Below are 26,724 nucleotides of genomic sequence, written 5' to 3'. Positions count from 1 at the left end.
TTGCATAAGAACCTTACGGGAGAGTAATGACTGTTCCAGGTATTAGTCAAACCCTCAGGCGTTACCAGGGAAACTTAGTTATGGCTTGTGAAAAACTTTATATTTTGACTGTGAAACGGATGAAAATATAAATTAGTGGTCTTAATTTCTTTTCTTTGGCAAGTGACCATGGTATAAGCAGGATAATGCCCGACGAGGTGTCAATGATCAGGAATTAATGGTCGACGCAGAGGCAACCATACGACGCGCCACGTCTTCCATTAATTCCTGATTATGGACTGATTATTATACAGCTGTGGCCATGGAAGTGATTAGAACACCTGATTTTAATTATTTGAAAGGGTGAGTGAATACTTTTGGCAATATAGTGTACTTTTATATTGATCGTTTTTTGACATTGGTCATCAAATAATCACCACATGCTCTGTGTTTGGTCTATTTTCAGTGGATGCTGGTCTGCAGGAGGCTTTAGATGAACATAAGATCAGTCTGAGGAGGAGATGTGAACATGTGACTGAAGGAAGTGATGAAACAAGAAATGATGGAACAGGAAGTGGAACCCTCCTCAACAGGATCTACACTGAGCTCTACATCACAGAGGGACAGAGTGAAGAGGTTAATACCCAACATGAGGTGAGGCAGCTTGAGACAGCTTCCAAGAAGAAGACCTTCAGTGAAACTCCAATCAGGTGCTGCGACATCTTTAAAGCCTCACCTGACCAACAGAGACGCATCAGAGTGGTTCTGACCAACGGCGTCGCTGGAGTTGGAAAAACCTTCTCGGTGCTGAAGTTCACTCTGGACTGGGCAGAGGGCTCCGAAAACCAAGATGTCAGTCTGCTGGTTCTGCTGTCGTTCAGGGAGCTGAACCTGATCAGAGATGAGCAGTACAGTCTTCTCAGGCTGCTCCATGTTTTCCATCCAACATTACAGAAGGTGACAGCAGAGAAGCTCGCTGTCTGTAAACTTCTCTTCATCTTTGACGGCCTGGATGAAAGCAGACTTTCACTGGATTTCAACAACCATGAGGTCGTGTCTGATGTCACACAGAAGTCATCAGTCAGCGTGCTGCTGACAAACCTCATCCAGGGGAAGCTGCTTCCCTCGGCTCTCGTCTGGATAACTTCCAGACCTGCAGCAGCCAATCAGATCCCTCCTTCATGTGTGGACAGGGTAACAGAAGTACGAGGCTTCACTGACGTCCAGAAGGAGGAGTACTTCAGGAGGAGGTTCAGTGATGAAGATCTGTCCAGCAGAATCATCTCACACATCAAGACCTCCAGGAGCCTCCACATCATGTGTCTGATCCCAGTCTTCTGCTGGATCACTGCTACAGTTCTGGACCACATGTTGACTACAGACCAGAGAGGAGAGCTGCCCAAGACCCTGACTGACATGTACTCACACTTCCTGCTGGTTCAGACAAAGAGGAAGAAGCAGAAGTACCATGAGGGACGTGAGACGAGTCCACAGGAGTTGACGGAGGCTGACAGGGAAGTTCTTCTGAAGCTGGGGAGGCTGGCGTTTGAACATCTGGAGACAGGAAACATCATGTTCTACCAAGAAGACCTGGAGCGCTGTGGTCTTAATGTCACAGAGGCCTCGGTGTACTCAGGAGTTTGTACAGAGATCTTCAGAAGAGAGAGTGTGATCTTCCAGAAATCAGTCTACTGCTTTGTTCATCTGAGCGTTCAGGAGTTTCTGGCTGCAGTCTACATGTTCCACTGTTTCACCAACAGGAACACAGAGGTGGTGGAGAACTTCACAGGAAAAGAGTCCAAACGAAGGGGCTCAAAACAAAAAACAAAGTCTTTTCTTGACAAGATTTCTAAGTTTTTTGTTAGAAGTGTTGATGCCCGTTACTTATCCCTGGATGAGTTCTTGAGGAGCGCCATGGAGAAATCCCTGGACAGTAAAAATGGCCACCTGGACCTGTTTGTTCGCTTCCTTCATGGCCTCTCTCTGAAGTCCAACCAGAGACTCTTAGCAGGCCTGCTGGGTCAGACAGACAACAGTCCAGAAATCATCCAGAGAGCCATCAACAACCTGAAGCAGATGAACAGTGATGAGATCTCTCCTGACAGAAGCATCAACATCTTCCACTGTCTGACGGAGATGAACGACCACTCAGTCCATCAGGAGATCCAAGAGTTCCTGAAGTCAGAGAACAGATCAGAGAAGGAACTCTCTGTGTTCAACTGCTCAGCTCTGGCCTACATGCTGCTGATGTCAGAGGAGGTTCTGGATGAGTTGGACCTGAAGAAGTACAACACATCAGAACAGGGACGACAGAGACTGATTCCAGCTGTGAGGAACTGTAGAAAGGCTGTGTAAGTCCAGATGTGTTAAACATTATGAAGTGAGGTAAAACTGAAGCCTTCAGTATTAAAGATCAACACTTTACACACATGAATAATATAAAACCTCAACACTATACACGTTTACCAAAACAAGTATTAAACCTGCTGAATGAATAAATGATCATCACCAAGCTCAGAGTAGAAATGACATGAAGTCGTCTTGTTTCCAAAACATTACACTAAATTATTACCCATAAAATGATAATAACACAATGTTTAGTTGTAATTCTTGTGTTTGTGCAGTGGGAGGCATTAAATGAATGAAATGGGAGATGAAAAGCAGATGGAGCCACAGAATAAAATGTATCAAAGATTGAGAAAATACACACAAACACATAAGTGAGGTAAATACATACGAGTGCAGTTCCAACCTACAGTGACTTCACAGTTCACTGATCATCATGTGAACATGAAGCTGAACCAATAGAAATCACAGCAGCCTGTAAACTAACTAGGGATGCACGATAACTCTTTTAAAAACCGATAACCGATAACTTTCAGCTCCTAAAGGCAGATACCGATAACCGATAACACACACACACATACATATATATGATCATGACATTAATACTATGAAAAAACCCCAAAACACTTTTGACTCTTTAAGTGGAGATATTCATTTTTTCCAATGAAAAACTATTGGCAAGCCTCTCAAAAAAAACAAAAAACAACATGCACCATCTTCTTAATATTCCACTGCTGTAGCATAGCTTCATAAGTCTGGTGAATCATTGTACCTGTGTGAGCCGGGCAGCTCCTGGGACTGCAACACCGCTCTGTATAGTTGAAAGTCTGTATTTAACCACTGCACAGTCAGAATCATCATGCTTACAGGGCTGACATCACAAGTCCATATATCCATGGTGAAGCTTATGTCTTTCACGTTGTTATCAAAGTGTGAATACATTTGGTGGTCGCATCATACTTAGCTGGAAGGCACACATCAGAAAAGTAGCGGTGGCTCAGCAGTGTAAACCGCGGCTCCGAGTGATTAACCAGGCGAGAAAAGCCTCTGTCCTCAACGAGGGTGAAGCGCTGGTCATCAAGTGCCATCATTTCCATGATTAAGTCTTCAATAGCCTCAGCCCGTGGATCATTTCTGGCAAATTTCTTGGATTTTTCGAAAGCCTCACTGATGTGTGTAAGTCCCGGTGGCTTCTTTGCGGCTGGCTTTAAGTTGCTAGCGTCTTTAGCAGCCCGGGCGTCCTCATATGCTTTCAAAACTCTGTCGAAGCGATGGCTATGTTTCAGGTGACTCATCAGGTTTGACGTATTGAAGCTCGTGCTACTTTTACCTCCTTGTGGAACTTGCTTGGAACATTTGTTACAAATAACAAGCGACTTGTCTTCTTCAGAAACTTTGAAAAAGTCCCACACAATCGACGCCATGTGCCACGCTGTGCTGCATTCACGGTGTGACGGAAATTCCCTGTTCCCACGTTTAGTCGTTCTTTCGGCCTTTTTAAGTTCATGTTTCTATTGTTTATGTGTAACATGTGGAAAAATACTGTGGATATCAATTCAAATCAGCAACTACCAACATTTTGACAGAGTTAACAAGTTCTTTTCTGACATGAGGGGGTATTCTTGAATTTTCCCTGTCAGAAAGAGTTTTTCTGATTATGCCAATGACTCTTGAACGCAGCATTCACTGCAGGCCATTCAGGTCTCATAGTGGGAGCGGGGCATTGCCGTGCTGAGAAAATCATATATGTTATCGGGGCTATTCGTCATGATATCGGACTTATCAGAATGACGTAATAATTTCCTGTTATCGGCCCGATAATTATCGTGCACCCCTAAAACTAACATCTGACACGTTTACGTCTCACTTATTTCAACACTTTTGTCCTAAACTGTCATTTCTGCTTCATTATTTCCCTCAAGGACACTTCAACATGTATTTCTGTTTATTTATATGGCACTTTAAAAGCACTCACATCAGTTTGTTGGACACAAATAAAACAGCACAACAATGAAAGAGTCACAAGAAAAGTATTACAGGGACAATTACAAATATAAATATAAAGACAGCAGAATGAAGAAAACAGACAAACACAAATATGTCAAACCAAAATCAAACAAAGATGAAATCATCAGAATCAGCCATTAAAAGCTGTTTTATACAGGTGTGTTTTGAGGGGGATTTAAAATGGGCCACTGATTCAGCCCAGCTGATCTCCTCAGGCAGGTCAAAGTCTGGAGGCTCATGTGGAGCCGAGCAGCTCAAGTTTCAAACTACAAACCTTGTGATCGCTGACTGAGCAGCTCAGGCCGAACAGCTGACCAGCTGAGCTACAGCTGCTCATGTTCATGTGCTTTGTGTTGGAAAATGTATAGAGTCTGTTTTCATAGTAAAGAGTCAGATTTTATCTGATTTAAATGTTTTATTATCTGTATTCACAGACTGACTCTCTGTGGACTCTCAGAGACTCACTGTGAAGTCGTCGCCTCAGCTCTGAAGTCCAACCCCTCACATCTGACACATCTGGACCTGACTTACAACAAGCTGCAGGATTCTGCAGTGAAGCGTCTGTGTTCTGGACTGGAGAGTCCAAACTGTCGACTGGAGACTTTGAGGTCAGTTCATGTGTTTTTTTTTCTGTGTCTATTAAATTTAAATCTAGAACAGAAGTTTTAAATTTCCCTCAGTTCACACACACACACACACACACACACACACACACACAGCTCAGTCTGATCAGTGATGAAGATGATGGAGGATGAAGCTCTCAGTCAGTCAGCTGTGTGTTGATGGAGATGACAGTGGTGATGAAGATCTGTGCTTTGATTACAGCTTTCTATGTGTGTGAGACAGAGCTGCTCGTTTGTGTTGAAGGTGAATCGATGGTGGAGAACTTTTCTGTCTGTCGTCTGATTAAAATTTTAATCTGTGAATAGAAAGTGTTGAATCTTTGAAAAAGGAGCTTTGATGATGTTAAAGTCACGCTGGACAAAAGACACATGGATGTAATTTAATGTCATCTCTGATTGAACACACTGCACGTGTTGACTGTCTGAAACTCTGAAGACAAACTTTACAACATTGAAGATATTACACTGCTGATGTCAGTTATAAATGTGACACCATTATTTCACACATGTTGTTTTCACATGTTTAAATCACATGTTAATATGTATTTGAAACCTTTGTTCACACTTTCACAACATTATTCAAACTCTGTGAATCTTAGTGTTCATGTCATCAGGTCTGAAGGGGATCTGACCTCATAGATTTGATGCTGATTGACTCTGAGCGTCTTGTTCAGCTTCATATTTAAAAGAGATCTAATATAACATTAAACATTCATCACTGGTTGATTCTCTCTGAACCTCTTAATCATTTGATTCCTTCGTGCTTCTGTGAATAAAAACAGAAACCAGTGTTTTCTTCTCTGTCAGACGATAACAAACATGTTTGTTCAGAACCTTTATGATGACATGTGACGTTTATACTGACTGAAATATTTAAACTCAGGATGATTTTGATGTGAAACAGTAGAATCAAATCTTCAGTCAGTTTCTGTTGGTTTCTGTTTGGCTGCACAACATGAGTTTGTATAGATGGAGCCTCTGGTGGAGCTGCAGAGTTTAAGAGGTGGAGTCACTACGTCTTTATTGAAGCAGCAGCACGTTGTCATTAATATTAATGAGAGCTCTGTTTCACTTTGTGTATCTGACAGTTTTGGACCTGCAGCCTGTTGGGTTCAGGTGTTTGGAGCTTCATTTTCTAAACTTGTTCAGCTCTGAACAGAAGTTTAAACACTGAATGGTTTCAAGCAGGAACATTGTCTTCTAAACTCACTTCATTTATTCTTTATTCAGATTGAGTTGGTGCAGTCTGTCAGAGATCAGCTGTGCCTCTCTGGCCTCAGCTCTGAAGTCCAACCCCTCCCATCTGAGACATCTGGACCTGAGAGGAAACAACAACCTGCAGGATTCAGGAGTGAAGCTGCTTTGTGATTTTCTACAGAGTCCAAACTGTCGACTGGAGACTCTGGGGTCAGTACACCAACACTATTTCTTGATTTTAGAAAATGTCCACTGTGTAAAGTTTATGATATTTGGTAAAAAGAGTTGTTGGTGTGTGTGTTTGGTTCTTGTGATGTTTCTTGGGCTCGATTTTAGACAAAATTTTTTAACATTGGGTTGAGGGAGGGCTTCAAAAATCACTAGGCGTTTTCGTAGATGTATGCATGTGTTTGTGTGCATCAAATCTAAATATGTTATAAAATATAAATATGTGGTAATAGCTTGAGTTTCATAATAAGATATAGAAATGTGGTCAATGTATATTTATTATGTATAATATAGGTTAAGTATATTTGTATGTGTGAGTGTATGAATATACTCCTTTTCAGGCATGTCAGTGCTTGTTAATGGAATATTCTTTGTAACATTCTTTTAATTTGATTAATTCATTATCAAATTTAATTAAACTAATTTACTCTTTGTGTTGTTTTCACATGCATTCATTCCTTCATGAATGAGTGATCTGTACACTGGAGACCCTCTGAACTAATGTTAGTTTAAAATGGATAAAGTGTTAATGATGAATATGAATCTGTGTTGACGTGAACAGGTGTATGAATGTTATACTGACATTTGGATGATGTGTGTAGAAGAATGACATGATGTTGATCCTCAATAACACTAGAGCTGCACAATTAATAATCAAATAATCTAATACACAGTGGCCCTTATTTATCAAACGAACGTACGTCAGAAAACCTTGCGTACGACCATTTCCACGCAAACTTCGGCATTTATCAATTTGGACGTGAGCCGAAGCTACGATCAGATCTCACATCAGGTCTGAGATCGTGTACGCAAATCTGAGTCTGCAGCACAGCAAAATCTGGCTGAGTCTGAAAATAACAAACCTCAGCTGTCATTAAGCACAAGCAGTCACATATTTAGAACAGATCAAAACGGATTCTTAAAACAAATAAAACAACATTTTAAAAATAATTATTTAAAAAAAGTCCCTGTTTTTACTGATACCCCTGTTTTGTAAAATAAAATATGACAACTAATTAACAGAAGATTTAACTTTCATTCAGTTCTCTCACTGTCACACACACACACACACACACACACACACACACCTCAGTCTGATCAGTGATGAAGATGATGGAGGATGAAGCTCTCAGTCAGTCAGCTGTGTGTTGATGGAGATGACAGTGGTGATGAAGATCTGTGCTTTGATTACAGCTTTCTATGTGTGTGAGACAGAGCTGCTCGTTTGTGTTGAAGGTGAATCGATGGTGGAGAACTTTTCTGTCTGTCGTGTGATTAAAATTTAAATCTGTCAATAGAAAGTGTTGAATCTTTGAAAAAGGAGCTTTGATGATGTTAAAGTCACGCTGGACAAAAGACACATGGATGTAATTGAATGTCATCTCTGATTGAACACACTGCACGTGTTGACTGTCTGAAACTCTGAAGACAAACTTTACAACATTGAAGATATTACACTGCTGATGTCAGTTATAAATGTGACACCATTATTTCACACATGTTGTTTTCACATGTTTAAATCACATTTTAATATGTATTTGAAACCTTTGTTCACACTTTCACAACATTATTCAAACTCTGTGAATCTTAGTGTTCATGTCATCAGGTCTGAAGGGGATCTGACCTCATAGATTTGATGCTGATTGACTCTGAGCGTCTTGTTCAGCTTCATATTTAAAACAGATCTAATATAACATTAAACATTCATCACTGGTTGATTCTCTCTGAACCTCTTAATCATTTGATTCCTTCGTGCTTCTGTGAATAAAAACAGAAACCAGTGTTTTCTTCTCTGTCAGACGATAACAAACATGTTTGTTCAGAACCTTTATGATGACATGTGACGTTTATACTGACTGAAATATTTAAACTCAGGATGATTTTGATCTGAAACAGTAGAATCAAATCTTCAGTCAGTTTCTGTTGGTTTCTGTTTGGCTGCACAACATGAGTTTGTATAGATGGAGCCTCTGGTGGAGCTGCAGAGTTTAAGAGGTGGAGTCACTACGTCTTTATTGAAGCAGCAGCACGTTGTCATTAATATTAATGAGAGCTCTGTTTCACTTTGTATCTGACAGTTTTGGACCTGCAGCCTGTTGGGTTCAGGTGTTTGGAGCTTCATTTTCTAAACTTGTTCAGCTCTGAACAGATGATTAAACACTGAATGGTTTCAAGCAGGAACATTGTCTTCTAAACTCACTTTATTTATTCTATATTCAGATTGAGTTGGTGCAGTCTGTCAGAGATCAGCTGTGCCTCTCTGGCCTCAGCTCTGAAGTCCAACCCCTCCCATCTGAGACATCTGGACCTGGGAGGAAACAACAAGCTGCAGGATTCAGGAGTGAAGCTGCTTTGTGATTTTCTACAGAGTCCAAACTGTCGACTGGAGACTCTGAGGTCAGTACACCAACACTATTTCTGGATTTTAGAAAATGTCCGCTTTATTTGGTAAGAAGAGTTGTTGGTGTGTGTGTTTGGTTCTTGTGATGTTTCTTAGGCTCGATTTTGGACTAAATTTTTTAACATTGTGATGAGGGAGGGCTCAATGGGTTCAATGGGAGGGTTCAGTGTTGCACAATATTGCATTAGTGAACGGAGCCTTTGATGTGCCGGCGCTGCCAGGATGCTGATCTCCATCTCGGAAAAGTTTCTCTTCTTGCCAGTGTTTCTTCTCTCCATGTTCGACCTCAGTGGGCGAGGCCTCCGAACCAGGAATATTTAAGGGTGTAACATGTTAATGATGATCGAATTCAGTCGCTGCATTTATCAAGACCCGATCATTCGTACGCTGGGATTGGTCAGATACGAATGTTTCATAAATCACACATGTGTCCTGTCATAAGACCAATTCTGCGCTCAGATCTGCACCCGTTTTCATGCACGATTGATAAATGAGGGCCAGTATGACTAAGTGCAATATCCAAATCGCAAGAGCTGCAATTATTTTATAAGGTAAAATGTGTCACAAAACAGTGTTGTAATGATATTTTGTAGAGCTGCAAAGATGTTGCGGCCTACAAAGTTTCTTCTCCAGACGTAACAGAACATGTTTGTTTGGCAGAGACAGGGAGAAATGCCACATCGTCATGATTTTACTAGTTTTTCAGTGACAAGGAAAATTGTGATGTAAAATGTAATCGTCCATAATAATAATGAATAATATCGCAAAATCTGTCAAAATAATTGCAATATCACTTTTTGATCATATCATGCAGCCCTAAAAAACACAATGACAAAGTCCCTTGAGTCATTTTAGAGAAAAGCTTATTGTTAAAGACATAGTAATGTTAAGCTTCACATTTAAACACATCTGATTGTAGTATAAATGGTTTCATCTACATAATTTATTCTATATTCAGATTGTGGAGCTGCAGTTTGTCAAAGATCAGCTGTGATTCTCTGGCCTCAGCTCTGAAGTCCAACCCCTCCCATCTGAGAGAGCTGGACCTGAGTGAGAACAACCTGCAGGATTCAGAAGTGAAGCTGCTGTGTGATCTGAAGGACAGTCCACACTGCAGACTGGAGACTCTGAGGTCAGTAGAGGGTTTGAATCAGTTCCTGCTGAGTCAGCCAATCAGATCAACCAGCAACTTGTTGTAATCATGTGTTTGAGTTGATGTGAAGATGGCTGTTTTCATCTCTACAGGAAATAAAGCTGGATTGCAGCTGACAGCATCAGATGTTTAGAGACAGTTTGCTCTCATTTCAACACTAAAGAACTGATCAGGTCGTCTTTGTCACAGCTCTCGGATCAGTCTGACTAAACTTTGCAGATCAGAGAACCGTCAAGAGATTTAGTGACCATGTGATCTTAATACAGAGGAGAATCTCTGCTGTAGTCCAATAAACACAGCTGGAGGTTTTCTCTACAGACTTTATGAACATGGATATATCTGTCCATTGTATCGGTCCATATATTTTTATAAAAGACTCATATTTACATATTTGTCTCATAATATTTTAAAGTAGATGAAATATTCAAATGTCACAAAGACATTTAAATCTTAACAGCAGTAAATCATAATTATAGTGAGCAGTATCCCAGTTTCTGCACTAATGATGCATTCAGGGACTCTCTCAGTTGTGTACTTTGGTGAAATCTGCGGAGTTAACAGACTTGATATCCAAACTGTCTGCAGGTCCTTTAAGCTTCACTCCCACATGAGAGCTGAAAGGAAGCTGGCTACGCTACACAGCTGCTCCACTTCTGGTGCTGCTGGTCTTTATAGTGGATGTGCTGCATCACTGACTGAAAACTGATGAGAAGAATCTCTGTAAACATTCATGACTGTTGTCTCTCTTCTATCATCAGATGGAAATTATCTCTGTAAGGGTGGTGGTGTGGAGAGGATCAGCTGTGTCCCGATGATCCAGAGAGGTTGAAGCAGCAGAATCAACTAAGATGACCCTCAGTGCTGCGGTCTGAACTGCTCTAAAATCTGCTTTAGTGTTAAGTTAACAATCATCCATTTATGTGTAGACATAATAAAGTAAAAAGTGGTAAGTGTGGAGATTAAATGTGCAGTTGTAGAAACTGCATCAAATAACCAAATTATATTCACCGGGTGGGAGTCACCAGGCAGATGGAAGATGGAAATCAAGAGAAAGTGTTTTCAGACCGATGCGATGTGAGACCAGTGGGCTCACCTAGCCCCAGCAACCCACACGAAGGCTGGTTGGGTCAACGACCCACAAATGGCCCAACGATTTTGAAACTCAGAGCGCACACGTTTAATGACTATAAAGACACTCCCACACAGAGTTTAAAGGCCTACAAACTCAACTCCAGTTAGTAAGAACTGAAGAAGTCTCTTGGATGAGATGTGAAATGTCTTAACCCTCTGTGGTCTACTGATACGCCGGTGCGTCCAAATCACGTGACCAGTTTAAGATGATGTAACAGTAAGACGCAGCCTCACTGAGTCTCCGTTTCAACTTCAACAAACTATATAACAGTTTTTAAATTGTGTTGATAAAGTAAAACCGGACATACAATAAAAGAATTTACGCAACGCTTTCTCATGAATATTGTCGTCACGTTTAGTGAGCGTTTGCAGGCCAAAAAAAACACGTGACACCCCATTTCTATTGGTGGAAAAATGCACCACATCAACCAGTCGCAAAATTATATGGCAAAGCACGTGATTTGCTTGCTGAGGAAGAGGTGAAAGTTGTGGGAGGGATGGCGGCGAAAGATTGACGGCAGTAGTAACAGCAAGTTTTGAAAGTTGAGAGATTTGTGACATTTAGCGTGCTTGGAGTGTGTAGTTAGTGTGTTTAGTGTGTATTGTAGTTGTTTTTTTGTTTTCTGTGTCAAAACAATGAGATTACTGAATGTGGAGGCAGAGCAGCTCTTCTATGAGCTGGGAGGAGCTGAGGGAGACCTGAGCCTGAGGCATTGTCTGCATTTAAATGTAAATAGTTACATATAACTCTGTTAAATTTGTACATACTTTTTTGAAATTTACAAACAACAATTTATATTTTCATTCTAAGTTTGTTAAACATGTTTGTGGTTTTCACAGTAAAAAATCGAACTTTTTCCAAAGCAGATTTTATGTTTTTAGTGAGATTTCAGGTCCACTGTGTTAATAAACGACACCAAAACAAACAAGGCAAGGCAAATAGTTTTTAAGTGAAATGTAAAAAGTAGTGAAAAATGGTCAATTATACCCTGGACTCCAGAGGGTTAACTTAAAGCTCCTTGTGGGCCGAATTACACCAAAGTGGTTTTGGCTGTGGAGGACTGAAGTGTCTCCCTGACGTTTAAAGAAACTGAAGCGTCCAGTTGCCTACAATACAGCACTTACAATGCTTGAAGAATGAATTCAGGCTTTTCACAAGTTGTTATTATGAAGTTGTTATTTCAGTGTCCTTCTGATCCATTATTGAAGTCATATCACAGAGAAATGTCTTTGTTTTGGGTTCATACCGATGTGGTAGACAGATAAATTCTCTAGGTGTATTTGCTGGTCTCAGTTACTATTTATTGATTTTAAAACACCTTTTTAGAAACAGCCACTGAGTGGAGACAGATGAACAGATGCTCTGCTGCTGAGGCTGCTAGGCACCGCTCAGCCTCAGGTAGTGTAGGAGGTCATACAGAGATCAAAGTAGACAAAGAAGTTGCCAGAGTAACTGTGTAACCAGCATGATGATACTGGCCTTCAAGGCCTTCAAGTGAGAGCACTTCATTCACGACTCTTCTCTGTTCTGGCGGAATGAACTCCCGACCAACATCAGGACAGCAGAGTCACTCTCTGTCTTAAGCCAAAGACTCGAGACTCATTTGTTCAGACTTCACCTCGACCCCGCAGAGCATGACTCCCTCCCAACACCCCTCTATTTTTTTTTTTATGTACACACTTGTATGTTCGTATTGTCAGCATTTCTATCACAGCACTTATGCACTTAAAGTATCTTTGATAAATAGCAGCTACGATCCTCAGATGACGGTTTGAGAATATTTTCTATTTTTCTTTTTACTCCATAGACGGTGATGTCATGGTTTCTCTCTTGTGACAAATGTACTTATTGTAAGTGGCTTTGGATGAAAGCGTCTGCTAAATGCCCTCAATTTAAGTGTAAATGTACATGTAAACTTAAAATGACACACGACTGTCCCTCACAAGCCATCGGAGATATGTTTATTACATTCATCATTCATCACAGATGTAGATGATGTTTTAATAAAAGTGGATACATTTACTACTGGTACTTTTTAGCTTGCATTACATCACTGTTATGTATTGCTATTATACATTATTGTTGCATCAGTGTCAAAAATAGATTGATTAATCTACATTAACTTTTTATACATCATATTATAATCATGTACAAGTTACATCTGTGTAATTAATGCATTCTGACTTTTAACCAAATGTATATTGAACTTTGAAATGATACAGATTTAGATCAGTTTTTGGGGACTGTGTTTTGTTTTATTTTGTTGTTTATTTTTCTGATGTTAATTTGTATTCCTTTTCATGAATCCTTATATGTTTTATTATGTAAAGTCACAAATGATTATTAATGGATTGGGTTTTATTTTATTTGCTATGGTTGAGTTTTATCATAAAATAAGCATAGTAACCCTTTATAACGACTTTGAAATGACATGTCTTCTTGTAGGTCTTAGTTCTCCTGTTTTTCTTTGAATTTTATGTAGTTACTTGCTGTCTTTTTTTCCCCTCTTCATTTCTCGTCCTGCAGATGCATGAGACCTCTGATGTCTGTCAGAAATCTTAAAGCTCGTGGTTTTATTTTGCTAGTGTGGTGAAAACCTTTTCTAAAATGCCTGTTACTGTATTGCTGCTCATAATATGACTGTTATGGAGCCTCATGTTGCATCTTTATTCCTTTTCATTCATCCTAATATGTTTGTTATGTTTCAACCATTTTGCTATCTACCTTCTAAAAGTCATTTTAATAAATACAAATGTTGTCATCATCATTTCATTTCTCATTGTCTTTAATCATAGTATATAGTATAGTATTGTTTAATTCGTCCATAATACTGATCATCCAACTTTTTAAACTTCTTTGCTGTTTTCTGTTTGTGATTTATTTACCAAATATTCCTGTTTTTCACATCACAAAAGATACCATTTCACAGTTCTTTTTTTTTATTTATTTCCATTAGCCACATAAATTACTTTGTTGTTTTGTGCCTACTAAATTGATCATAATGTGAGGATTCTGAAACAAACTGTAGAAAAGAGAGACGATGAAACCAATAAGTAATTCTGGATTCTAAAGATCTGATGGAGTCTCTCCAATTAAACATCTTCACATCAGGATTGAAACCACCAAACATGTTTGACTTGAAGGATGATCACAAATAAAGTCAGTACTTTTGAGTCTTGATTGTGGGACTGAGCCTCTATGTACTTTATCTACAAGATCACCTGGAGCATCTTCATGATCTCCAGTGTGCCTCCTCAGATTTGTTTTATAGTGCTTCTGTCTTGATACTAAGTTATTTCATTTGTGCCTGATGCGTTATTATGGCTATATAATTTATAGATCATGAAAAAAAAAACAGTTGTTCACCATCATCTAAAGTGAACAACTCAACAATGTCTGCAGTCTGGAGTTTTGAGAAAAAAGTGCACTTAGAACATTAGAATGAAACAGCTCCCAGGTCAGTCCTTCTTCCTCTCTGCCTTCTAAGCCCCTCCCACAGAGGAGGAGCCTGCCCTGCACGAGCAGGCTTGTTACCACGGCAATAGAGGACGCAGATAACCAAGACTGCACATTCACAATAATAACAACAACTTACAACAACATAAGCCCTGACTGTTCTATTTGTGATTAATACAACTAAATTACAGTGATGAGTGCCTCCTGCAGGTCACTGTAGATATCCAGAGTAACAATCAATATTCTTCACATCACTGTAGACGAGTCACCAGGTGATCATTCAGGTAATCATCATCACCTGCTGCCTGTCTGAAGCATGAGTAATGTTAATGTTTCTCTAAACCAATTCAACCACTTCAGAGCGTCCTGAACACAACCTAACGTTATTAGAACTGCCTGGTCACTTAAAAACACTTTTGCTAACCAGTAGCCATAAAGACAAAGCTAAATACCGGAGTTAGCATACAAGCTAGATTTAGCAACAAGCTACGTAGCTCGACTGCAACATCGTACTGCAATATGCGCTATTGTGAGTATTACTGTAATCACCGCCATCTTAGTCTCGTGGTTAAAACATAGAATGAAACATATATCCAGGTTACCTGTCCAGCAGAAAAGTCCTTACAGATCCAGCAGCTCCTCCACCTCTGAAATGACACTTCGATATGTATCCTTGTTTTCTCTCTGGCTTGGTCCAGTTCTTTGTTTTAACACTGAGGGGCTGCAGCATATGCACGAGAATGATTGACACTTCTCAGACACGCCCCTTGGCTCTGATTGGTTGTGTTGATCCCTAAGTGGTGGATTCTTGCAGATCAAATTACAGCCACTGGGTGGAGCCACAGACAGCTGACCTGTATCTGATTCTACTGTCAGATCATAATGACAATTTTAGCAAATATAACAAATACAATAGTTTCAGACTTCAACTTTAATTTTCACTGTTCTGGACGAAGAGGCTCCCTCCCTCTTTGTCTGTTAGGGAGCCTTGAAAGTGAAATTAAGTGTTCAGACTATTTTAAGTCGACAGAACAGCAGCAGGACGGCAGCAGTGTGAGTCAGGGTGAGTGTTAACACACAGTCTATCTTTATGTCACAGTCAGAGTCTCTGAGTCTGTTTTCTCTCTGTGAGCTGATGAACTCATGAACGCTTCATTCAGAGACTTTAACGTTTTATCTGTCGAGCACTAAACTGCGTCACCGTGTGGATGCGTGTGTGTTTGTGTAGCACTGTAGATATTAACAGATGGCTAAGACTCAACGGCAGGTTCGGAAAAGCACTAGTAAGACTAGTGTTCAAGAATAACAGACCACAGACTATGAGGTCAGTTTGAACTGCCTGCATATTTATATTATTCGCAAAATGGTACATACATAGAGTATGGTACCAGACAACATGGACAGAGGAATATTGTACTCAAATCCCTTAAACAACAAAATAAAACCCAATATATAAAAAAATATTATTTCTCCCTGTTTTGTCTCTTTGAGTTTATATTAACCCGATTTGAGTTAATAAATTATGTTCAAGTGGGATCCTTTAAGTTGTTGTCTTCATTTTAATTTCTCGTTTCTTTGACTTGACTCAGTTCTGGGTTCTCATTCTCAGTCAGGCCTTTTTTAGTCTGTCTACCGCTCAGTAGTTAATTTCAACCAATACATTAGTCCTTATAGCAACTTAACAGTTTGCATTATCATTTTGGCACAAAATGCATGAAAACACAAAATAAAATTTAACACAAGATCAAACTGAATTTTCACAGATCGATATCAATCGAGAAACTAACATTTCCAAAACTCTGTGCGTATAATCAGTACTTTTGTAGGTCCTTTACAAGAAAGAAAAGTCCAAATGAATCCACTGCCTGCTGCAGCACTGAGGGTTTAGTCCTACTAAGATCCTGGTGTTTGAATCAGTGTCTTTATCCCTCCATTGGTTGGAGGATGTACACCAGGATGTAATTTTTGTTTCTATTTTTATATGAAAAGATTTGTGTTTTTTATTTTATCATTTGTTGAATGCACAGAGAAAAGAGGACTTCACTGTGATCAACCTGAGACTGATGATCATGTTCACACATTGCTGTCTGTGAGCTGTGTTGCAGGAGGGAACTGTGTGTAATAAACGCCCCATAATCCACCTGGTCATCGTCTGTGGTCTGTAGAAGCGACAGTAGTGTGGAGCTGCATGTCACTGATGGCTGTGACACGTCACATAAGGCTTATTAACCCTGGTTACACGTGTGTGTGTGTGTGTGTGTGTGTGTGTGTGTGTGTGTGTGTGTGTGTGACTGTGTTACTTCCTGTTCTTTGTCCTCCGCAGCTCAACAAACTTGTTCACCTTCCTCTGTCGTGTTTTTGTTGTTTCTGATACAAAACTAAGATAAAATATCTACAATATAACACAAACTTTGTGTGAAGAGACAGAGAGAGGTGACGTCTTCCTCCTGTGACCGCTGTCAGTCCATCTACACATAACATAAAACTCGATCGCGCGTCTACACTACTTTGTACGGTAAAGCTGTGGCTCTCATGGAGCATTCAGGGACACTTACAACATCATGAAATCATATCTTCAAAGGCGCAAGTGTTTCGTGTTTTCCTTTGTTGACCTACATCAGCTTCTTCTGTCATTAATGTCTTGTTCTTACAAGCAGCTTTTTAACTGGTTATCAGTAAGATATCACAGTCAGTTACACAAAAAATAAACTTTTAATCAAACTTTTATGATCAAACTCCACCAGATTATTTTACAGTGGGTCCCAAAATTCTCCTGTGAGAGCAGTTATACGTTCACTGCAACATTTGTAATAATAAAATGCTAAAATAATTAAGATAATTAATAATTAGCAGACACTATAAAAATCTTATAAACTTCAAATCAAATTATTATAATCGAACTCCACCAGATTCTTGTATTATGACTCTTGTATCTCATAAGTTCTCCCTTTCTCTCATAATTCTGACTGACACAGTGAATATTTATTAACAAGCTCAGTGTTCATCTCTTTTCTAACTGGCAGTAATGAGCTGCTGTGAAGCCTGAAACAGACACAGACACAGTGTGCAGCAGCTGATTTATTCAAAGCTGCTGCTGTGCTCTGTAACTTTTATCATCATTTTAATGTTCTGTACTTTACTGTATTTACATGATACATAATGTAACGAGTTGCACGTGCAGAGCTGTTCGGTTTGCTGACGATATGATGTCATAAACCTGAGTAGTTTTAGTAACAAATCCAACTCCAAACTCTGTGTATCCAACGTCACTAATCATTGACTAGTCATTAACGTGTCCGTTTACTTTGAATAGACATGAAGAAAAAAAAACAATCTTCAGATTGTTATTGAAAAAAAAAATCGAATTAACTTGAAAATATAAATAACTTTTAATATCTTTTCAATACAAACTTTTTTTTTCACTTGGGGAGGTGACATGGATGTGTTTGTTATGTTATGTTTCTAATGATGAATGAGGGAGGAAACCTTTAAAGATAAAAGTGAAAGTAAAGTGTTGAGACTCCATCTTGAGTCGACAGAACAGCAGGACAGCTGCAGTCTGAGTCAGGGTGAGTGTTAACACACATTTTATCTGAATGTCTTTCATAATTTAATGCTAAAATAATTAAGATAATTAATAATTAGCAGACACTAAAAAATTATTTTCATCTTCAGATCAAATTAATATAATCGAACTCCACCAGATGACTCTTGTATGTCAATTTCTACCCTTTCTCTCATAATTCTGACTGACAAAGTGAATATTGTGATGTGAATGTGCTATAGGACACAATCAGTGACGTAATGGGCGTATCAATGGAATTTTGTGTGTGTGTGTGTGCGTGTGTGATTGCGAGCAGGAGGAGGATTGGAAGGAGACAAAAGACAGACGGGGCATTAGGAGAGCATCAGGGTGTCGGTCACAGCCATTTAGGACTGCCGGCGACGAAGGCAGGTAGAGCAGCGGGTTAGTTGTTCCTGTGTTAGGAGGGGAGGGTTGCTGCCTCCTGTAGAAAGTCAGGGCCGGGACTGTAGAGAGTGCAGTAGCCGCCACCATAGATATATGTCTATGGCCGCCACTGCTCCTCGTACTTCCTGCTGCCGTGCGTGACACCGGGGCGTCGAACTAGGGGGGAAAGTGGGACTGATTACCAGGGCCCCAATGGGGGAAGGGGCCCTCGAAAGGCCTGAAATAAAATGTTGTTTTTATTTCGTTTTTTTTTAAAAACATTTCTAAGTAATTATTGTCATAACTAACTTAAAATTGGCAGAATAAATCAGATGAGAGACTTTATTCTGTATAGATAGAAGATAGTGGAGGCTGTGTGAGGCCGCTCTCACCCCTCACAGTAGAGAATGGTTCAGTCCACCTGCAGCTGCAGGTGCACGAGGATGCGTCTCCAAACAGCTTCTGGAGCGGAGTGGCTGCTGCTCATCAATATGACTTTACCCAAGAAAGCGAAGTCAGGGAGCCTTAAACAAAAGGGAAAGGCAGAAAGGGAAAGAAAGCAAGGAGAGGGAAGACAACTCCTCACACACTTCTTTCTTTTTTTATTTTTTTTTTATTTATTCCGAATATGCAAAATGGAACATGGCTTCCTGATTGCTATTTAACAAATTATTTACACAACATAATATGGAAATGAAGATTTTGAGGAAGCAAAATAATAATGATAAAAAGTAAAACAAATAACATATTCGAAAAGGAGTGAGAAGAAGCATAGCTTGTTAGCTCTCACCCCTTTGTCTAAATGAAATTAATATATATATATATATATATCTACATACACACATACCACCCACATATACATGCTTGTATATGTACATATACATACACACACACACACACACACACACACACACACACACACACACACTCTCTCTGCCTCTCATCACCAGCCACATCAATTAATAAGTGATAATCACCAATAATCATTAATACCATTATCCATTGTACCCGCTAAATAACATGTGTTTGTACATTTTCTTGAACTGGTTGATATTTGGACTTTGCTTGAGTTCCTCACTTAGGTTGTTCCATAGCTTGACACCAGAAATAGATATACAGAAACTTTTCAAGGTTGTTCGTCTGTTTAATCTTTTAAAGTTATGTTCCCCTCTTAATTGATAACCTCCCTCCCGATTTCTGAATACATTTTGTATATTTTCTGGTAATTGTCTGTTTTTTGCCTTGTACATGATAGTTGCTGTTTGGTAAGATACAATGTCAGTGAATTTCAGTAGTTTTGATTGTATAAAAAGTGGGTTTGTATGTTCCAAGTAGCTGACCTTGTGAATAGTCCTTATTGCTCTTTTCTGCAGGATAGTAAGTGACCGTAATGAAGTTTTGTAAGTGTTTCCCCAAATCTCAGAGCAGCAATGTATATATGGAAAGACCAGTGAACAGTACAGTGTGCGAGGAGAATTATGATCCAGTAATTGTTTTGCTTTGTGTATGACTGCAATGCTTCTTGAAACCTTGGACTGTAAATGTTTGATGGTTTCCAACTCAGTCTGTCATCTACTATAACCCCAAGGAATCTGTTTTCATGCACCCTTTCGATTTCAACCCATCTAATTCTATTCGCACCTTTGTGTTCCATGTGCATTTTCCAAACAACATGAACTTAGTCTTACTTACATTTAATGATAATTTATTCCAGTCAAACCATGTCTTTAGTTTTTTCATTTCCTTGTTTATAACTGTTTCCACTTGTTTAATGTTTTCTCCTGAACCAAAAATATTTGTGTCATCTGCGAAATTGACCAATGTTAACCACTTAGATACTTTACACATATCATTGATATACAGGATAAACAATTTGGGGCCCAATACTGACCCCTGGGGGACCCCGCAAGCAATGTCCAAATATCTCGAGCAGTGATTACCCAACTTTACAAACTGTTGCCGTCCTTTCAAGTAACTCTTTATCCAGTCTAATACCAGTCCCCTTATCCCATATTTTCCCAGTTTTTTGAATAGTATGTTATGATTAATTGTATCAAACGCTTTTTTAAGATCAATGAATACTCCTATTGCATGTTTTTTCTTGTCTATTGCATCTGTGATGTCCTCTATTGATTCCATTATTGCCTGTGATGTTGATCTATTAACCCTAAACCCATACTGACTCTCTGAAAATAATTTGTGTTTTTCCAGAAATGCATCCATTCTACTGTTAAAAAGCTTTTCCAATATTTTTGAGAGTTGTGGCAGTATTGATACAGGTCTATAGTTTGTAAAGTTGTGCTTGCACCCAGTTTTATATAGCGGTATGACCTTAGCAATTTTCATCTTCCTTGAAAATTGCTAAGGTCATACCGCTATATAAAACTGGGTGCAAGCACAACTTTGGTTTGGAAATGTACCATTTCCAAACCAGATGTGCTCACCTTTTCAAAAGAAAGGTGAGCATAGTTCACGGCTAACACAGTTTAAGAAGAGTTAAAGCTGATAATAATGTCAAATAAAAAGAGCATATGTATGTATATATATATAATATAGTTGAAATTCAGCCATCACTACAATAGAGTGTTTGGTCAGTAGTTTCTCACCTTCCTGCTTTGCAGTAGGAACAGAGGAGAACATTTCTGCTGCATGCAGTGTGTCACTGTGTGACTCAGTACAACTCTCAATACAATCATAGAAACGTTTATATTTTCTGGAAATCAGAAGATTAAATTGCAACAACCATACAGCCTCATATATGTATTTATTAACCCCAGATCCAAAGCCAGCAGCTGTGAGTCTGCAGCTGTGGAGATAAATTAGAGCTGCATGCAGGACTGCAAGAGAGACAGTGAGCAGTAACCACGTAACTGTCATGTTGTTTTTGTCACAAATATGGGAATGATAGTCAAAAATATCATTAAAATGCACAGTTTTATATAAAACCGCATCACTTTTTTTGCCGGCCTATACAAGGGCCCAATTAGATTTCTTTTCATGGGGCCCAAAATCCCTGGTGGCGCCCCTGGCGTGACATTCTGACGTCCGGCTGCACTCTGTCCGTGCCGTCCAGCGAAGCCGCTCCCGGGGAGTTGGACGGCATCTCAAGCTCAGAACCCGGGGGAGAGTCTCGCCGAGTGGGCGAATTAAGTATGGTTTAAATATTGTTGTTATACATATTTCTCTATGTATAATATTGGCTTATTGTGTAGTTTGTATAGTGCTGCTGGGAGGGAGTAGGTCACAGGTGAGAGAGGGGTAATTAAGTCACTTTAAACGGTGTGTGTGGATTCATTGTGGTGATTCCTCAGGTTGCTGTGGTTGATAAATTGCAGTGCCTCCTGCGTTGAGGGTGCGAGCGTGCCGTGGTTTGAAACGGTGTGTCTTAAACTAGAATCTAGTCCTGTGTGTAGTGGTTCTTCACTTGAATGAAGCGTATTGGCTGTCCTGTGATGACTAGTTCCTCTAGTCGGTTGTAGCCATCCTCACCTCTATGAATTAGCTTTCATATATTTAACTTGTGATGATTTAATAAAGATCTGTTGTGTGATTATTTAAAGGCTCTGACACTGGCAGTATTTTCCTGCTAAAGGACAAAACCCACATTTATTACAATATTTATTAACAAGCTCAGTGTTCATCTCTTTTCTCTAACTGGCAGTAATGAACAGGTGTAAAGCCTGATGCAGACACAGTGTGCAGCAGCAGAAAATCAAATCACCACTTAAATCTCCCTTTTCTCATGTTTTCCTTTGTTGACCTACATCAGCTGCTTCTGTCATTCATCTCTTGCTCTTATAACGCAGCTTATTAACTGATTATCAGTCAGATATCACAGTCAGTTACACAAAAAAATAAACTTATAATCAAACTTGTATGATTAAACTCCACCAGATTTTTACATTAGGTCCCAAATATTCTAGTGAGAGCAGTAATACATTCACTGCAACATTTGTAATAATATAATGCTAAAATAATAAACAAAAATAGTTGCAGACTACAGCTTTAACGCACATTCTATCTTTATATTACAGTCAGAGTCTCTGAGTCCGTTTTCTCTCTGTGAGCTGAAGAGGACAAACATGAACTCATGAACTTTTTATCTGTGGAGGAATAAACTGCGTCACCGAACAATAAGGAAACTCAACCAACAGTAAAATGTCGTCCCGCTTCTGAAACATGAAGTCGTGTTGAGGACGGAACCAAACAACGTGGTAACAACAGAGACAGAGTGTCTGCTGGAGTCACAACAAACTGGGAGGCTGTGGCTCAGTGGGTAGAGCGGGTCGTCTAGTGATCGGAAGGTCACCAGTTTGAATCCTGGCCCCCCTAGTTGCATGCCTTGAGCAAGATGCTGAACCCCAAATTGCTCCTGATGAGCAGTTGGCGCCTTGCATGGCAGCCTCCGTCATCAGGAGGCATGTAGGCCGCCATTGTTGTTGTTGTTGTTATGGGACGTCGCGAGGTGGGGCGATGGCGTCATCGTTTTGGAAAGTATGCGGATTCGCCGTCCACATGAAAACGGGAGGGCTGCGTTTTCGGATTCCTCCACCCTGAGACCCGTTTTCAAAAAAGTGCGTTTTCAGGATCCGTATGGACGGTCGGCCAAAACGATGCAATACATGTGCGTTTTCGCAAAACGGCGTTGTCGTCTGGACGGGGCCTGAATGTGTTTGTGAATGGGGCATGTGTTGTACGGCGCTTTGAGCTGTCGTTGGACTGGAAAAGTCTGCTTTACCAAACTGAGTTTATCTGCTGCTGTAAGACGAACCTGTCTGACTGCTCTGTGTGACATCACACACTGGCACATGTGACACATGACTGCCCGAACCTGAATTATAAAACCAGACATGATACATTTCATCATCTTCTTTTCTTACACTGTGTGATTGTGTTTCACTTTCTGTTCTCTTGAACAAACTTGTTTTCTGATTCTTGTGTCCTGCAGCTCAAAGTCAGTGTTTCACCTCTCAGACTGACTTCAGAGGAGAAGATGAGTGTTTGTGTGGAGGAAGAGAGAGCAGAACCTCCAGGATCCAGCTGTCTGTTTATGAAGAGTGACTGGTCCAACGAAAATCCTGTAAACTTCAGTACTGAACCTGAACCATCAGACACAAAGTAAGAACTGGTTCTGACTCATTTCCAGTTGCCTCTGTCAGTCACATGATTTGTCTTTTTCTGTTGATTGGGAGTATAATAACATTTCTTTTAAAATGCAACTGCCACATAAACATCGGTTAAACGCTGTGATAAAGTCAATGAAATTATTTGACCCATCTGCCTCTATTTTGATTATTTAGAGCTGTTTAAAGGGTTTTCTTATTGAAGAATTTTATCCAGGATTCATGATGTAAATGGAAACACTGTTTGTGTTTGCAGAGTTCAGTCCAGCAGACAGAGAGCAGAACCTCCAGGATCCATCTGTCCGTCTATGAAGAGTGACTGGTCCAATGAGGAACCTGTAAACTTCAGTACTGAACCTGGACCCTCAGACACAAAGTAAGAACTGGTTCTGACTCATTTTCAGTTGTCTCTGTCAGTCACATGTGTTTTTGTTGAAATATAGTTTCTTCTAAAATGTATCTGTCAACTAAAATAAGATTCTCACTGTGTTTCAAGTGAACTGAACTCAGTCCACTTAAAGAGACTCAGTCCTCTCTGTTCACACTACAGCTCATCTGGATCTCTTGGTGATCTTTGCACCTTTGAATTATTGAATAAAGTCTTTATGATACAGATAAGAAATAATGAACAAAGAAAGCATTCATTCCATCTGCCTCCATTTTGTTTATTTAGAGCTGTTTAAAGGGTTTTGTCATTGAAGAATTTATCCAGGATTCATGTGATATAAATGAAAACATTTTTGCTGTTTGCAGAGTTCAGTCCAACAGACAGAGAGCAGAACCTCCAGGATCCATCTGTCTGTCTATGAGGAGTTACTGGTCCAACGAAAATCCTGTAAACTTCAGTACTGAACCTGGACCATCAGACACACAGTAAGAACTGGTTCTGACTCATTTCCAGTTGTCTCTGTCAGTCACATGATTTGTCTTTTTCTGTTGATTGGGAGTATAACAACATTTCTTTTAAAATGCAACTGCCACATATACATCGGTTAAACGCTGTGATAAAGTCGATGAAGTTATTTGACCCGTCTGCCTCTATTTTGATTATTTAGAGCTGTTTAAAGGGTTTTGTAATTGAATATTTTTATCCAGGATTCATGTGATATAAATGAAAACATTTTTGGTGTTTGCAGAGTTCAGTCCAGCAGACAGAGAGCAGAACCTCCAGGATCCATCTGTCCGTCTATGAAGAGTGACTGGTCCAACGAAAATCCTGTAAACTTCAGTACTGAACCTGGACCCTCATTCACAAAGTAAGAACTGGTTCTGACTCATTTTCAGTTGTCTCTGTCACTCACATGTGTTTTTGTTGAAATATAGTTTCTTCTAAAATGTATCTGTCAACTAAAATAAGATTCTGACTGTGTTTTAAGTGAACTGAACTCAGTCCACTTAAAGAGACTCAGTCCTCTCTGTTCACACTACAGTTCATCTGGATCTCTTGGTGATCTTTGCACCTTTGAATTATTGAATCCACTCTTTATGATACAGATAAGAAATAATGAACAAAGAAAGCATTCATTCCATCTGCCTCCATTTTGTTTATTTAGAGCTGTTTAAAGGGTTTTGTCATTGAAGAATTTATCCAGGATTCATGTGATATAAATCAAAACACTTTTGCTGTTTGCAGAGTTCAGTCCAGCAGACAGAGAGCAGAACCTCCAGGATCCTGCTGTTTGTCTATGAGGAGTGACTGGTCCAACGAAAATCCTGTAAACTTCAGTACTGATCCTGGACCCTCAGACACACAGTAAGAACTGGTTCTGACTAGAGATGCACCGATCAGGATTTTTGGGGCCGATCACCGATCACCAAAAGCAGTATCTGCCGATCCCGATATTGCCGATCACCGATTACAGCGTCAAATCCATAAATTCTTCTATATTGTTGTCTTGTGTAACTTTCATATATTTAATTAATGATTCTTCTTACACAACATTGACATTGTATTATTAAGTATAAAAATTAGGAGATGAGAAAGTATCATGAATTGACCACCGTTTTATTGCAGGCTGAGGCAATGTGCAATATTTCACACTCTAGAGACTCTTAGAGACAACTTGGACTCAGCTTACATAGAGTAACTGTAGCTTACTAGTGGGAATGCAGTCAGGGAGGGAATTTCATCATTTTAGGGGCAAGTCCATTTGGCCTTCAGTTTTGTTTTCAGGGGCACCAAGGCCACATGACAGGGCACAAAGGCCACTGAGTAAAATGTGTTGATTTACCTTTCAGACTGATACCATAACATCCTAATATATAATAAGACATTGATTATGTATTAAAACATTTTTAGTACCAAAATCAAGTTAAAGTTACATTAGAAAGTAGTTTTTGTTAAGTAGGGTTAGGGTGAGGTGAGTTTTGTGACACCTCACTGAATATTAGTGTTATTGAATATTTCTCCCAAATAGAAATTCCCCAAAATTATGGCAAAACACATTTTTTCCAAACAAAAAATTGTAGAATAACCAGCAGGAGACCACTGATGTGTGGAGTGAATTTGGTGACACTACACTCTGAATAATAGTGAAGTTATTGCATTTTTTGTAGTTTCTCTTTTCAGTGTTGCACTTTGTAGACGGTCCCTGCGCCCTCGTCTCACAGCTGGCTGACCATACAGACCAGAGTTAATGTCCAGTCCAGTTACGTATCATGTCAAACCGGCTGAGCTCGCTCGCTGTGCTGTAAGTTTCGTTCTTCTGTTTTGAGACGCTGCTGCTGTTTGAGAGGCTTTCACGTGAGATCATCGTGATGATGAGACTCCACCTGCACGAACCGCGGACTCACTGAAGTTACTGTGAGTGACTACTGTGCACTCAGGTGGCTGTAATTAAAGGCAAGCTCGCTACGCTGACCGGGCCAGGGGCACAGAGGCCACTGTGGCTGTATGATGAGTTTTTTTTCAGCTGAATCAAGGCCAAAGTGCGGGGCAACAGCGGCCATGGCCGCCATGAAATTCCCACCCTGCATGCAGTCATTGCACTTTCTCTATATTGAAACGTCATCTGATCCGATCAAAACCGATAGGGGCATTATAAGCCGATTGCGATCGGTTGCCGATCGATGTCAGTCACATGTGTTTTTGTTGTAACACAGTTTCTCCTAAACCTCATCTGTAAACTAC

At 39.8% G+C, this 26,724-nt stretch overlaps 2 protein-coding genes across 2 annotated transcripts in view; one reads left to right on the top strand and one right to left on the bottom strand.

Moving 5' to 3' along the window:
• The window catches only part of LOC115582688 (NLR family CARD domain-containing protein 3-like), a 48,916-nt gene extending 35,083 nt beyond the window's left edge, over positions 1-13,833 (top strand). Inside the window, exons 6-12 of the mRNA XM_030418802.1 lie at positions 446-1,775; positions 1,848-2,330; positions 4,767-4,940; positions 6,186-6,362; positions 8,601-8,777; positions 9,740-9,913; positions 10,693-13,833. Coding sequence (XP_030274662.1) covers positions 446-1,775; positions 1,848-2,330; positions 4,767-4,940; positions 6,186-6,362; positions 8,601-8,777; positions 9,740-9,913; positions 10,693-10,711 — 2,534 coding nt within the window. The 3' untranslated portion in view covers positions 10,712-13,833. The remainder of the gene's footprint in view (positions 1-445; positions 1,776-1,847; positions 2,331-4,766; positions 4,941-6,185; positions 6,363-8,600; positions 8,778-9,739; positions 9,914-10,692) is intronic.
• pcbp4 (poly(rC) binding protein 4) overlaps positions 1-26,724 on the bottom strand; it is a 488,978-nt gene that overhangs the window by 325,437 nt on the left and 136,817 nt on the right. The window lies entirely within an intron of this gene.

This window comes from Sparus aurata, chromosome 6 (assembly GCF_900880675.1).
Source record: "Sparus aurata chromosome 6, fSpaAur1.1, whole genome shotgun sequence".
NCBI lineage: Eukaryota > Metazoa > Chordata > Actinopteri > Spariformes > Sparidae > Sparus > Sparus aurata.
This window is presented reverse-complemented; position numbering and strand designations above follow the sequence as displayed.